General features: G+C 48.7%; 1 protein-coding gene across 1 annotated transcript; it reads right to left on the bottom strand.

The window, feature by feature from the left end:
* Window positions 1–12,031: 12,031 nt before the first annotated feature.
* Window positions 12,032–13,881, bottom strand: LOC101712988 (glutathione S-transferase P). Its single transcript, XM_087205122.1, has 5 exons — window positions 13,775–13,881; window positions 13,578–13,665; window positions 12,583–12,696; window positions 12,379–12,503; window positions 12,032–12,220 (listed from the first exon to the last, which is right to left on the bottom strand). Exons 1-5 carry the CDS (start codon window positions 13,865–13,867, stop codon window positions 12,032–12,034), a joined length of 609 nt encoding a protein of 202 aa, XP_087061248.1. The 5' UTR covers window positions 13,868–13,881.
* Window positions 13,882–15,640: the final 1,759 nt, after the last annotated feature.

Raw genomic sequence — 15,640 nt, 5'->3', positions numbered from 1 at the left:
TGGAGACCCAGGAAATGTGCAGAAAAACAGGTTCCAGAGCCCTGCCTCTGGGACCAATCAGAGAAAGTTATCTTCAGTTCTTGTTGACAGAACTGAAGCAGGTTTTTGATAGAATGACCAAGACCTGATGTCAGCCTGAGGAATGGGGTATACAAAAGACAGCTGCGCTCTCTTTCACAGTAGCCCACTCTCCCTGTAGAGCATACTTCTTTTCCTACTTTTAATTGGCCTGCCCTGGCTCTTCAGAGGATGTTTCATTTTTTCTTACCTTTAATAAATGTAAAACCTCAGTACCTTTTGCACTTGTCCAACAATTCTTCGTTTAGGACAGAAAAAACCTAGAAAATACCTCCAGAATAGGAGACCCCAGAACACCAGAACCTGGTCACAACATTACAATGTATTTCATGTCACTGACCTGTATTCTTTTTTTTTTCTTAAATTTTTTTATTGGTACATTTTAGGTATACAATATTTTACATTTCTCATTGGGAACTTGTACCTTTACATGATACATCTTGGTACTGACCTGTATTCTTAAAAATGGATAAAATAGCCAGGTGTGGTGGACATGCCTGTAATCCCAGCACTTGTGAGCCTAAGGCAGGAGGATCACTGTGAGTTCAAGGCCAGCCTGGAATACATAACAAGACCCTGCCTCAAAAAAACAAAAAACAACCAAAAAATGGTTAAAATGATAAGATATATACATATAAAAAATGACAACAAATTTTTTAACAACATTTTTTTAAAATCAGTTCAGCAATTTATCTATTGATATGGGTAGTTTTCTGCATTTAATTTAATTGCTAACATTTGTGTGTCAAATTTGTCTTATTTTGTGCTACTTGTCCTGCTTGTTCTTTTTCTTTTCTTTCCTTCCTGTTTTGATATTATGTCATTCTGTTTTTCCTTTCTACTTGTTTATATAACAGTCTTTTAGAGTTACCCTAAAAACTGCCCACACTGATTTACCTTGTGTGTGTGTGTGTGTGTGTGTGTGTGTGTGTGTTTAGGAGGGAGCTGTTTGTTTTGCAGGGCTGGGGCTCAAACCCAGGGCCTTGTGCATGCTAGGCAAATGCTGTACTGCTGAACTGCACCCCCAGCCCTGATTCACCGCTTTGCTTGCTTACATTATGTTCTGCTACCTTTTGCTGGAAGAACATCAGTGGCCAGTTGCAAATTGATGTGACCCTCCTAGCATAGAGTGTGAAGCCAGGGAGAGTGGTGGGAAATGAAGAAAATTGAAAAACACTAAGAAAGAAAGTTACACACCAAGATTATGCTTGAAAGCTGGGACCAGGTGGAACCATAGCCTGTTGAGGTGCTGGCCACCTGGAGTCCAGCACACCCTTTATTTATAGTATAAGACAAACAGGAAGAGAAGGCAGGGTAACTAGTGCTGTGTGGCCTACATGGCCTAGGCTGAACGTAGCATGATTGTCTTGTGATCCAGGCATGCGCAGAAAGGGAACAAGGAAGAAGGATACATAACGTAACTGTGTCCTGGGGCTGTGCCATCCAGGGTCTACAATCTTAGACAAACGGACTGTGTCTGTTTGACTTATCTAGTCTATAGAGAAGAAAAGGAGTAGGGAGCAGACGAAGGGCCATCTTCAGGCTCGGCCCATGGCAGCAAATGACCACAAATTCTTCCCACCCCTTGCATAGGCCCACCACCATGATTTTGTTGCTCTCCCACTAAGAGGTGAAGTATTTCTTGACCTCTGGAACCTGGCTTGGCCATGGCTTGTTCTGGCCAGTTGGATAGTAGCAAAAGGGAAAGCACTGTGCCCTGAGGCCCGCATGGGTAGAACTCAGGCTGGCTTACAGGAGAATGAGGGACCATATGCAAAGACTCCCAGCCAGGTGACCTGAGGTCCAGTGTGACAGGGAGCAAAGCCAAGCCATCCACAGCCAAAGCCATCCAGACTGAGGAGCCACTCAGTTGAGGCATGGAACCAGGAGAAAGGAGAAATGTGTGTATTTTAAGGGAACAAATGTAGAGTTTTTAGTTATACAGCAAATAACAAACATGATTACATCAATTTTAGGCTCTCTTAGATCTGGTGATACCAGCAAATAGTCCCTCTCTTCTTCGGGAGGTGAGGTGGGAAATATTCCATACCTCATTTTGGTTGTGGTTACACACGTGTCTTAGTCACTTTCTCATCCCTGGGACCCAGCACCCACAATTGAAAGGAGGAGAGGTTGATTTGGGTCATGTTTTCAGTCCATGGTTGGCAGCTCCAAGGCAGAAATGGCATGGAAGAAGCCCGTTCATCCCATGACAGCCAGGAAGCAGAGAGAAGGGAAAAGCCAGGGACAAGAATACACTCTCCCAGGTCACACCCCAGTGACCCTCCTCTAGCTAGGCCCTACCTCCTAACAGCGAATTCTACTACTCAGATCATCAATGGATGAATCCGCTGGTGAGTATGGCACCCCGTGACCAGTTACCTTTCACACATTTGAGAATTTAGGGGTACATTTTAGATCTGAACCATAACAACAGGTGTACAGATATACCAGACACAGGCATGCATATGTCAACGCTTATTGAGCTGTACACTTAAGATAAAGGTACCAATCACATATAAATTATTGCTCAATTAAAAAGTGGGAAAAGAAGAAAAAGAATCAGTCCTTTCTCTCAAAAGGTTTGTAGTCATACAGTAGGGATATGGACAACACCAAAGGGACTTTGAAACATTGAGGCCTGGATGGTGCTGTGCTGCATAGAGGGGGAGACACGGGCCACTGTGAGCGTTGCCGTGCACCCCAACAGGTTTGGAAGTAACACTATTTATCAGTGCTTTTCACATCTGGACGAGGGCTGACACTGCATCTCCCACTTCAGCAAAACAGCTCAGGGCAACGCCAAGTGCTGGATCAGCCCTCCCAGGACACACAAGGGAGGGTCCAGCTCGGAAAGCATTGGGACAGGACAGGAAGCACTCTTCCAGGGAGGCAAGCAGTATGGGCCAAGAAGGAGAGGGACGGGGATGCCATGCATGCAGGACAGATGTTCCAGCAGTGGGAGTATGAGGCATGTGGTGGAGATAGAGATCTAGAAGGAAAATTGTGGAAGATGCAGATGAAAAATAAAAGGTAACATCAGACAAAGTCTTACTATCTAGAACATATAAAGAACTCAAAAAAATCAGACTCCCCCAAATATAAAGACCCAATTCAGAAATGGGCATCTGAAATGAACAGACGTTTCTCAGACAAAGAAGTAAAAGCAGCAAATAAACATATAAAAAATGTTCAACATCACTGGTCATTCGAGAGATGCAGATGAAAACAACACTGAGATTCCACCTCACCCCAGAAAGAATGGCTGCTATCAACAAATCAACCAATAACAAATGCTGGTGGGGCTGTGGGGAGAAAGGAACCCTGCTTCATTGCTGGTGGGAGTGCAGGCTGGTGCAACCACTGTGGAAATCAATATGGAGATGCCTCAAACAAGCAGGATTAGAAGTTCCAATTGACCCAGCTATTCCTGTGCTGGGTATCTTCCCAAAAGAGTTAAAAGAATCATACCACAGTGATATATGCTCACCCATGTTTATAGCAGCACAGTTTGTAGTAGCTAAAACTTGGCAGCCCAATTGCCCATCAACAGGAGACTGGATAAAGATGATGTGGTTTTTTTACAAAATGGAGTACTACTCAGCCATAAAGAATGAGAAGCTAGAGACATTTATAGCTAAGTGGATGCACATTGAGGCCATACTCTTAAGTGAAATAAATAGGACACACACATGTAAATACCAAATAGTTTCTCTAGTGTGAAAAACTAAAAGTGTACATAAGGATCAAAATGTATAATTGATATTGTGAAATAGGAAGAAAAGGTCTAAAGGGGTCGGGGAAGTGGGAGGGGTAAGGGAAAGAAAAGAAGGGAAAAGAAAAAATACAAGAAAAAGAATAAAAAGAAATAAAGTCTTTGTAAATAGGGAAGGGTGGAGGGGGTGAAGGGAGGGCAGGGGAATGGGGAAAAAATAAGAACCAAGATACATCATGTAAAGGTACAAGATCCCAATGATGAATGTAACTGTACTGTATACCTAAAATGTACCAATAGACTTAATGGAAAAAAGTTAAAAATAAATAAAAGGTAACAGACATCCCTGCCCAGTATTAGCAGGCTATAAGTGGCACATATTTCCTGCTTTCCATAATTCAGCTATATTATTATATTAAGAGTCTGACCAAAGCCCTAGGTGACTCAAATGGACACGTCAGATGGTGGACTGGATGAGTATAGCCCCTATCCCAGTGGCTGCCACAAAGACCTAAGACCTGGCTGTGAAGTGGCAGGGCTCTGCTCAGGTAGCATGCAACTGAGGCTAACTTGACCTCAATTAAAATCTTTCCCCCTGAGTTATGGCTTCTCACTGACCCAATGGGTTGCTGGTTAATTCTGACACAGTCTCAGTACCCATTTGTTCTCTCCAAGCAAGATAAGCAGTGCCACCTTTTTACAGCCCTGCTTGCATATCCACTATCTCCAATGCTTCGCACTGTGTCACTAGATGTCTTCAAGGCACACCCTGCTCACCTTCTCACACTTGAAATCGACAAATACTGGATGTCCTTGGCACCCTTTGTCTTTGTTGCCCAGAGCAGCATAGATCAACCCAAGGCCAAATTTTCTCTCTAAGTCTTGTCTCTTTCTTTGATCTTGTTAGCTTGCATTGTATTGCCTCATAGGAGACCAAGACCCATGGCTGGGGGTTGATAACTTTCCCTATATGGATTGTCTCTTCTACAAGAAAAGGAAAATTACAAAACCTGTGTGGATGTATTTATTTATTTATAATTTTGATTTTTTTTTTAGACAGGTCTTCTCAACATTGGCCTTGAACTCACCATCCTCCTGCCTCAGCCTCCCAAGTGCTAGGATTACCAGTCTGTCCCACTGTGCTGGGCTTGGGTTGGTTAGTTTTATGTGTCAACTTGATTGGGTCAAGGGATCCTCACGTAGCTGAGGAAACGTTATTTCCAGGGATATCTGAAGATCCTTCCAGAGAGATATGCATTTGAATTGGTGAAGTGACAAATGCCATGGTTGTGATAGGGTTTGAGTGGGATGCAGGCTTTGTGAGTTGGGAGCTTAGTTCTGGGTGCAGTGGTGGTGTGAGATAGTTTGGAACCATTAAGATATGGGACATCATAGGAAATAAGTAGCTCATGAAAGGTACTACCTTTGGAAGGAATTGATGTAGCTCTGGTAGGATCCTGGTTAGTTCTTAGGTGAGTATCATTATAAAGAGCAACCTGGCCCTGGCCCCTCCCCTCTCTCTGGCTTCCTGTCTTTCCACATGATCTCTCCCTCTCCAACACCATTTCCCTCCATTGTGATGCCATCTGGCATGATGTGATAGCAGCCAGGGAGACCCTTACCAGAGCCTGCACCATGCTGTTCAAACTTTCAGCTCCAAGACTATGAGCTATTCTTCATGCAGTACCCAGTCCCAGGTATTTTGTCATAGTAACAGAAAAAAAACTAATACAGTGGGTGTTGTTCAATCCATGCAGGACCTGAGTAGAACAAAAAGGCAGAGGAAGGTAGAATTCCCTCTCTGCCTGGCTGCTTTCACTGGGACCTCAATCTTTTCTTCCTCCAGATGGGGACTTACACCATCAGCACTGCTGGTCCTCAGGCTTTCAGACCCACACTGGGATCAACAACATGGCTCTCTGGCTCTCAGACCCTCAAGCTATACCAGCTTTCCTGGTGGTGCATATCTGCTGCTGATTCTGTTTCTGTGCATAACTCTAGTACACTCTTTAAGCAGAAGAGTCACATATTGAGGGGTATGTCTGAGAAAATAAGTTTTCAACCTGTTTGATGTGATTAAAACAATCAGTTGGTTTTCATTCTTAAATAATATGTTGATTTTCAAAATTGAAAAATAAAAAATATGGCTTGAAAAACTTTACTTGGAGAGGAAACTGTAATATAATATTTCTTTTTTTCATGTTAGACATAAGTGCTGAAAGGATGACTTGGCTGAAAATTTCATATGTCAAGTTTTGCCCAAGGTCAATTCAGTACATTTTCTCCTCTTGCAGTTAGATGAGTGATGAAGGTAATAAAGAACCAGATGTTGCTCAGTTCCTTATTTGTACAAAATATAAGGCAACAGGAAAGAGACTGATTTCTCAAGGTGTTTAAACAGCACCAAAGCTAATGGTGGTGATGAGATATTCAAAACTGAGTTTTTACAAAAATTGTTTTCAGCCATTTATTGAATCTGTTTGATTGTGTGCCCGGCACTGTGCTAAGTATAGTAGATGCTCAAGATCACAGGACCAAAGTTGAGGAGAGCTCAACACCTGCTTTCCTTACTACTGTACTTTCCTACCTTCCTGACATAAGTGAGCTGCAATGGAAAAACTAATTACTGGAAATGATAAATAGTTACTGGAATGTGCACCATTGCTCCTCTGTCCACACCGGGTTCACAGTCAAGAAACAGGGGATCACGAAAGGAAAGACTCCTGTTTGAAGGGTTTGCCTTTGTTCTAAGCACTGACAAACACCTGCCCTGCGCATCCAGAGAACACTGCATACCTCAGACTAGGATGAACAGCTCTCAAAAGCTCAGTGTCTGCTTTACTTTGTGAGTCTTGTAAATCATGTGCCTGTCCCATACTGAGGTTAACAGTACCAGCTTGGTTCTGACTCCACACTGATGCTCCTTGTCCTGTTAAACCCATAATAAGTTGAAAATACCATAGGTTGAAATTGAGCAGCTTGAAACAGTAAATATTCATCATCTCTACCCCTGAGTCAGGAATTGGAGAGTGACTGGGGCTGGATAATCCATTTCCAAGATGGCTCATCCACATGGACGGTGAGGCAGTGCTGGGTTTGGCCAGAAGAAGCCTCAGGTCCTTGTCACCTTGACCTCTCCACAGGGCTGCCCAAGTGTCCTCATGGCATGGCAGCTGCCTTCCAAGACAGAGCAAGATAGAGCCACATGCCTTTTATGACCTACTCAATGTCATGCATCATCATTTCCACACACCTCAAAGTTAGAGTGAGTCACTAAGTCTGCCCCTGCCTCAAAGGGTAGGAAATTAGTTTTCACATGGTGGGGAGGGAGAATTTATGGAAATATTTCAGACCTACCATAGTCTCTTTCAACTGAGGGTACAGGAACTCAACTCCAAAAGAGCTTTCATGACCAAACCAGGGGAAAGATAGAGTAGAGACGGCCTCTCAGGGACTGGTGCCAGAGACCTAAACTCTAAATCTAACTCTCTGTCTGTCTGTCTGTCTGTGTCTCTCTCTCTCTCTCTCTCTCACACACACACACACACACACACACACACACACACATTCTTCTCTGAATCTACATTCTCACAGCTTCTTGACCAGAATGGAAGCTCAGGTCTCAGAGGGAGCTCCTCGCCCCAGCCAGCTGTTTTTGTGATGGGTCAGTGATGAACTCTCATTGGTCCAGCTTCGTCATGTCCTTGGGCCAATCACAGTGGCCAGAGCTGAGACTCTGTGAGTGGCTGGCATTAGGCCACATGTCAATCCCTGTGTCTGGAAAGCAGTCCTGGCACAGGAGAGGGATGGTGGGGAATGTGGGCGTGGAGGAAGAGATGCACAAAGATGTTGCCAGGTCAGAGTGGGCAGTCATCACGGTTGCGTGTGCAACTGTTCCCTTGGCTAGAATTTTGAACTGAAGGTCACAATTGCCCTATTTTTGGAAAAGCAAGAAAAAACAACTGCTTCAAACTCTCAAAATGGTAGCTTCCCACAAGAGCGCCCTCATTGGTAGATTTCTGTGAAGACCTAAATGTATGCCACCCAAACCTTGGAGAGGCCACCACCTTCTTGTTGACACATTTTAAAGCCAGAACCCAGGCACAGACAGTACAGATGGCCAAACCAAAAGTCTTTGTTTTTTCGTTTTTTTGTTTTTGGTACCGGCAATTGAACTCAGGACCATGCGCTTGCAAGGCAGGTGCCAGAACCACTGAGCTAAATCCCCAGCCCCAAACCAAAAGATTTTGTGTTATTCTGTCTCCCAGATGCTGCTCTGAAGGACAAGTCTCATGACAGTAAGTTCCAGGGGGAACAGGGCTATGTGTCTGCCTTGTGGTGGAAAATTCCATCTGGAAATGCAAAAGCTCCCCCCTCGCTCTGTGCAAAGTCTTCCAACAGGAAGAAAGGTTTGGAGCTCAAGTGTGGGTTCCTTGCCAAAAACAGCTCCTGGAGAAACACTGGGCTCTTCTGGAGGCACAACATCCTCTGGGTACAGTGAGAGGAGGCTTCAGGCTGCAGGGCTCACCCGGCCTCATGCCACATACTTACAGAGCTGGTTCAGGCCACCCCAGGCCTGGGAGCAAACAGCCAGGTGGGCTAGAGGTTAGATGTGACTTAGGCTTTTCCTTCAAAAATCCCTGTGGCTCTAACTTGCTATCAGTAAGGATACTTAATATTTAACTAATGTTATTGTTTTAAATAACCACATGCAAGAGCTTTGCCTAGGGCTGGTCAGGAGAGAATGTAAGCTTGGCATCCAAATGCCAGGGTGTCCATTCCAGCTCTGGCCTGTTTTCTCATCTGTCAAATGGTCACTGGGGACCTCCCTGGATGTTGCAAGAGGGAGCAGGCCCACAGAGGGTCTGCTGTTGTCCACAAGCACACATCTGGGTATGGCAGCCCAAGAGTCCACCCTGTCCCAGCCTCTTCCTTAGGGTTTCTGGCCCCCATGTAATTAGCAAGAATAAACAGGTATCAGCCTTCTGCAGTCACTCTGTATAAAAACACAGAGAATATAAACACCAGGCATGGTAGCGCATGCCTATAATGCCAGCACTCTGGGAGTCTGTGGCAGAAAGATAGAAAGTTCAAGCCCAGCCCAGGCAATTTAGCCACTTAATGAGACTGTCTCAAAATAAAAAATTTAAAAGGGCCAGGGATGTAGCTCAGTGCAAAGGCCCTATGTTCAATCCCCAGTACCCCTCAACACACACACACATATGAAATTTAAAAGAAAAAACAATAACTTGAGCCCCCACCACAGCAGAGCAGACAGAATTCCAGGCTCTAGAGCTACAAAACCTTGGATTAAACCCTAGCTGCACCTCTCCCCAGCTATGTGGCTGTGTAGGCTACTTTACCTCTCCGTGCTTCAGTTTTCAAATCTCTAAAAGGGAGATTATAATAACACCTGCCAAGGGGATTCCTTGTGAGGATTAAATGAGTTGATGTACGTAAAGTGCTGTGGCACTGCCTGAAGGAGGTCAGCCCTTCCCTTCCAGATGCCACACATCCTGGTGTCACTTGTCACCTCTACAGCTAGAAGGGCTCCCAGTCCCTCCTCCTGGCCTCTAGCCCAAGGAGTCTCTCTACCCACCCTCTTGGGGGTCACAGAGCTACACAATCAAAATACCCAGCCCAGTCACACTATAAAATGTGGAAGAAGTTGGTTGCAGAAAGATTTGAAAACAGCAACTTTTCTTCTGCTGCTGCCCTGGGACCTGTGAGATGCCCAAGCATCACCAGGTGCCCTGTGGGATGCTGTGGTCACTGTCTTACCTGCCTGCATACAGAACCACTGTAGCCCAGGGTTTCCAGCCCTCCCCAAATTGAGCGGCTGTCCAGCGCTCTGCCTGCCTGCCACTCACCAGGACACATAAGCATGCTCCGAGCCCTTGCCCAGGCTTGGAGAGTTAATGTGCCCTCCTGAGTGTTCTGGAGAGCATGGGCATGCAGAGGGCTCCCAAGCTATGGGACTGCAAGCCTGAGCCCATCCCAGCAGGGTTGGGGACTCAGAACAGCAGACTTTTGGGGAGTGGGAGTCCCAGGGTCCCCTAAGGTAATAACTGTGTGCTGCTTTGCCCTGGGAACCAATGGGTGCTTCCTAGTGCATTCCTCCCCAAAGGGTCAGCTCTCCTGCAGAAACCCAAACTTCCAGACAGCCCCCAGATCCAAAACATATAAGAACATCCTTCATGGAGCCTCTTCTGGGTGTCTCAGTAGGACCCTCAACATTATTTGGCCCATCCATGGTCTTTCACAGTGACACTGAAAGGATCATTCCCTCTCCAGACCTCAGTTTCTCCATTTGAAAGGTGATGAGTTAGGTGGTACTTGAAGCTTCCTAAAAAAGATTAAAAATTCTAAAAGTCTTCTTTCATGTCACCTTCCCTGCTCAAAAGCCTGCTCCCCAGTACCTTAGGAATCAACTCCAACTCCTTATTCTGGCAGGCAAGGGCTCCACCATCAATATCAGTGCTCCTGCCCGCTCCACCACCTCTAAATGGTCTCTGCCAGCCTCTGGCTCCTGCACAGGCCTAAATCATTCTTGCTCCTGAGACTGGCCTCCTGCTCTGCCTTTTGGCCTCCAAGGCTCTCCCTCCCTGCTTTTCAGAGAACCACCATGGAAAAGTCTGGAAGTATAGCTGCTGCTTGTGGTGCATTCCTATAGCCCTACCAGTGTGGAAGGCTGAGGCAGGATGTTGGCAAGTTCAAGCTCCCCTGGGCAACTTAGTGACAGCAAGCCCATTGCAGGATCTTTTAAAAGTTTAAAGGATTGGGAATGTAGCTCAGTGCAAAGGCCCTGGGTTCAATCTCTAGTACTACAAAAAGAAAAAAGAAAAGGCTTGGGAGTCACTCAGACCTGAGTTTGAATCCCAGCTCAGCCATGTATTCGTGGCCTTAGACAAGCTGCTTCATGTCTCTGAGCTTCAGCTTCAGCCAAGAGGGAGTTAAATGAGATCATTCATTGTCCAAGTCCCCAGCATGAGGCCAGCATGGAGTGATGGCACTAGGCCTGTGAGCCAGGACAAGTATTTGATGGGAGACCCTTGTGAACCCCACGAAGTGGAAGGAGGAAGCAAGGGAGTGTGGTGTCCAGGCCCAGAGACAGGGTGCAGTAGTGGCCTGCTCAGCAGGAGTCACCTCTTGCTGTTTGTACCATTTCCACAGAAGTGAAGGGGAGCCAGCCCCTCCCCTGGGGACAGTAAGGCAAAAATGAGGGGAAGAGGATGTGGTTCCAGGAGACCAGCCAGCGAGCAAGGCCCAAGGGGAGCTGTGGGGGGGCAGAGCTGCCCAAGGGACCCAGCCACTGGAGGAGGACAGAGGAGGGGGCTACGTGGGTGGGCAGAGTCCAATGCCTTTGGCATCACAGGGACAGAGGCTGGGAGAGCAAAGAAGAGCACACTAGTAGGGTGGGCTGGGGACGCTCTAGAGGAGGGGCGCTCACATCAGCGAGGGCAGCAGGACCAAGAGGTGGTCTCCCTTAGTGCAGCAGGTCCACACTGGGGCAGTGGGCATTCTGCAACTGTCTGATTCCAGGCTGCCTGATGGTTCCACAGGAGCTTCCCAGCTGACTCGAGACTCAGGCAGGAGGTGGCCACACTGGTTCGGCACAGAGAGGATGCACCCAGGTGGAGCCAGTGTAAGGCCCCTCAGGATGAGGGTGAGGACTACTCAAATAGATAGATGCTCCCCCAACCTGAGGGATCCCTTCCTCTCTCTGGATCCCCAAGCAGCAAGAGGCCATCCAGAGTTCCAGGCTGCCCTCAGTCCCTCACACCTGGCTGGGAGTGTCCAGGTGTCGATGACCATGGTAACACGTGAGAATGAGCAGCGTGAGCATGCAGGGAAACCCTAAGTGTGTGTCACCCCAACTGCAAGAGTGCACTGAGGGCTCCTGGGGGGTGGAAGACCAGGAAGCCATGTGCCCAGGACTGGATTCACCACACAGAAAAGCAACTGTCCTGTACTTTGACAGCCGTCCTTTTCTTGGATAGAAGTCACTCCCTGGCTTGCTGTATTCCCAATCTCACTGTGAGGCCATACACACATACTCAGGAAGACTTGAGGTGGAGTCTTCAGCTCCTCTGTGTCTCCTGGCAGCTTAGCTCCAGGGCCTAATCCTGTTGTGGGCACCCAGACATCCAGCCCTGGGAAAAGGCAAAGGGTTCCTGTGCACCCCCAGCCCCTCCATGACCATAGCCAGCTTTCCTCTTATTAGGGGTCCATGCAGGCTCATATCTTGATAAGAGAAAAGATGGGCCAGTTCACATGGTATGAGGAGGCCAGGAATGCCTTGAGCTTGGGCCAAGCACTAAGGCACATCATGTAGGCCAAGAGCAGGGGGAAAGCATCCAGGCAGCCAGGAGCCAGGACCTGGTGGTTCAGCAGCAAGTCCAGCAGGTTGTAGTTAGCGAAGGAGATCTGCAGGGCAGGGGGTCAAGGAGCCTGAGCCAGGTCAGAGGAAGAGAGGCTTCGGAGCTGAGCACTGGCTATTCCCTGTCTGCCTCTGCTCCGAGCCTCAGATTGCTCTTCTGAGCAATGGACACAATGGGCTGGGAGGGGCCAGACCCAGCACTCACCTGTTCCCCCACGATAAAGCCCTGTCCTCCCTTGTTCTGGGCCAGCAAAAATTCAAAAGGTTTCAGATCCCCTGGAAGCTCCTGTGCACACTGGGCTTTGCCCTTCTCCTGCCAATGATAGTGATCTCAGCTGGGAACGTGTGGTCAAACTGATTAAGGTGACCTCCCTGCCCCTGATGCCCATGTCCCTGAGCACCAGCCCACAATCTCTGCTCACATAGTTATGGAGGAGGTGGCTACAGCACCTGATGAGGTCCTCCACCCCATCATTCACCATGTCCACAAGGGCAGCCTCCTGCTGGTCTTTGCTATAGAGCCCTGGGTCAGCAGACAGGGAGAGGGCTCAGGTTTTGTCCTCTGTCTCCCCTGAAAGTTCTGGGGCCTCAGCCATGGGCCAGCAGGACCCCTCTCTGGTCACTTACTTTGAAGGGCCTGCTCTGCTGCACCCAGCTTTGGAGGAATCTGTAGGCCCACCAGGGTGTTCCCAGCTGACACCCTGGCCTGATCTCCAGGCCACGTCTGTCCCCTAAGTCTGTCCCCTAAGAGAGGACCAAGGCTCTGGTGTGTCTGACTAGCTATTGTAGGGGCCTAGACAGATTTGGACATGAAGGCTGGTATCCACATGCATCACAGGGCAGCATGGGGCAGGGAGAGGAGGTGGCAGGTCCTAGACAGAGGCCTCTGTCCCCTACCTGGGGCCTGTTGAAACTGGGGAGGACCTATGGCAGTGTTGCTCCTTCTGCTCTCCTGGGATCCTGGGCTTTCCTGGATACCCTTTCTCTAACCTGACCAAAAAGAACAGTTCTGTCCCTAAGCTAGGTTCCTGTTATCCTTGAAGAAAGCCACAGGCCTATTCATTGTGAGCGTGGGTTTTTTTCTGATTCAGATGTAGCCAGAGTAAGAAGAAATGGGCAGGGAGGTCCACTTGGAAGTTCCTGCACATACTGGGGCTGGTGGCTTCCTCTGAGCTGTTGTCTAGGGAATGGTGCAGCAAATCTGCATACCTGTGTGGAGCCCTGCACCATCCCATGACCCTGCTGGAACCTGGGCCCTGCACCTTCCTCTGGGGGACTCAGCCTGTCCCCCAGCCCAGTAAGACTTTATTGGCTACAGGTGCATTGGCCCAGCCCCCAAAACTCCTGCCCAGGCACCTGTCAGGGATCTTTCTGGACTGGGCCACTAGAGGCCTCAGGACTCACCAAAGGAGCGGTCCAGGTAGCACAGGATGGCATTGGACTGGTATAGGGCAAGGTCTCTGTCCTGGAACTTGGGGAGCTGCTCAAATAACTAAGGAGGGAGGCAACAGCTCCATGGAGGTCCTGAACCAGGCTGCCCCCACTCTACTCACAGCCCCCTTAGGCCAGACCCATGCCCCAGACAGGGTGCAGTCACTCACACAGGAGGCCTTCAGCGGACCTCGGCCCCAGGTCTCCAAGGTCACCACCTCCTCCTTCCAGCTCTGGCCCTGGTCAGCCAGCAGCATGCGCATGGCCTCACAGTGCCCTGGGCGGGAGGGACAGGACAGGAGTGTGGGGACAGAGCAGAGACTCAGCCTCACCTGGGGAATGGTTGGGAGAATGGGAGGGGGACACGGAGCCAGGATAGAAACCCTAGCTTTGGGGCCTCCTGGGGAAGGGAGGGAAGTGTGGAGAAAAGGTGGAGAATATGGTCCCATCTGGGCCTGGGAGAGGGGAATGGAGCCAGGGAAGCAACGGCACAGGGTCCCAGGAAAGGAACAGTGACAGATTTGAGCGAAGATGCTCACAATCCCTGAAGGCTGCAGGCTCCTGAAAGACAGGTCCTGGCCCTGCCACCTGCAACTATGGCCCCACCCCCACCACCCAGGCCCCGTCCCCTCCGGTTCTAGCTGGGGCCTAGAGATTGGCACAAAGGAGTCCTGCCTGTGTTCTTTGTGGGGCCATACCCCTGGAGAGGAAGTAGACAATGGTGTAAGGCGGCACTAGGAGAGACAGGCAGCACAGATGAAGGAGGATCTGCACTCTGGCTGCAGGGCCCAGAGGCAGATAGGCTGGGGATCAGATCCTCCCCCCCCCCCCCCCGACGGAGAGGGTGGGACTCCGCCCCACCCCTGTCCCACCCCACCCCCACCCCCACTCCCACCTTGCAGCTCCTACTCTCTGGCGATGGTGCAGTGGAATTGCAGCAGGGAGGTCATACAGTATATACACTATTCTGCCCTACCCTCTCTCTCCAGGAGTTTGGGGTGGCAGGTCCTGGCCAAAGAGGCTCTAGGAGTGCTGGAGGCAGGAACCGGCAGGCCAACCTTCCCTGCCACTGGTGCGCCCTGCCTACAGGGCAGCAGCTTTGCTTTAAGAGGCACCCACACATAGCTTCACAAGTTAACAACAAACACAAACACAAACACACAGCTTCTCCGAGACTGAGCACCTGCATGTTGCTAAGTTCCCAGCACCAGCACATTATAGGTGCTCGATAAAGCTTGTTGCATGAATTGTTGCAATTTCAATAAATATATCTACTTATACATCCTGTCTCCATGATAATAATACCAAGGCCTTAGGGGCCAAAGAAGACTTACTGGAGACTTTACATAATTTGTGTCCCTAAGACTCAGGTATATAAAGACAGCATATAAATTTTCCTATATTGGAGACAAATCTAGACTCTCAGTAGCCCGGGAGAATCCACAGACAAACTTTACTTCATTATTTTCCTACCATGTATTTACCTTCCCAGTGTCCCCAAACCCCTGGACACCTCAAAATGGCTTTTGTTTATCTTGAGTTCCTCTACAAATCTCTTGTTCCTTGTTGCAGGTGCAGTGTGTGTGGAGTTCTAAGCCACTGCTTGAAGCTTCCTTCTGTGGAGGTCTCTCCCTCGTGATTGTTTTTCTTTTTTGTTACAGGGGTTTGTCCCCACTAAGAGCTCGGGAAGGTTAAAGAAAAAGTTTCCTCCCCTGTGTAGCCCACAGACCATTTCTTGCTTGAGTCTGAGAGGTCTACACCTTCACATACAGGCTAGACCTGGGGTGCAGGTGGATGGAAAGATGCTTGGGCTGGAATGTCAGGGTCTCTCCTGCACTCAGTCCTGCTACCCAGGACCCTGGAGACCCAGGCTCAGTTCTTCTGATTGTCCTTCTCCTAGGTGCTTCTAGGTGTCTGGTCAGAAACACAAGAAAGAGGCAGGTTGTCCCTGTCATCCCCCCCACCCCCCACCCCATGCAGACTACCTACCCCAAACATGGGGACCCAGGATGTCACTATAATCAGGAGCACACTGA

This window comes from Heterocephalus glaber, unplaced genomic scaffold (assembly GCF_053883595.1).
Source record: "Heterocephalus glaber isolate CG9 unplaced genomic scaffold, H.glaber_assembly_v1.0 deba00000594, whole genome shotgun sequence".
NCBI lineage: Eukaryota > Metazoa > Chordata > Mammalia > Rodentia > Bathyergidae > Heterocephalus > Heterocephalus glaber.
Note: the sequence above shows the minus strand (reverse complement) of the source record. Positions and strands in the feature narration are given on the sequence as shown.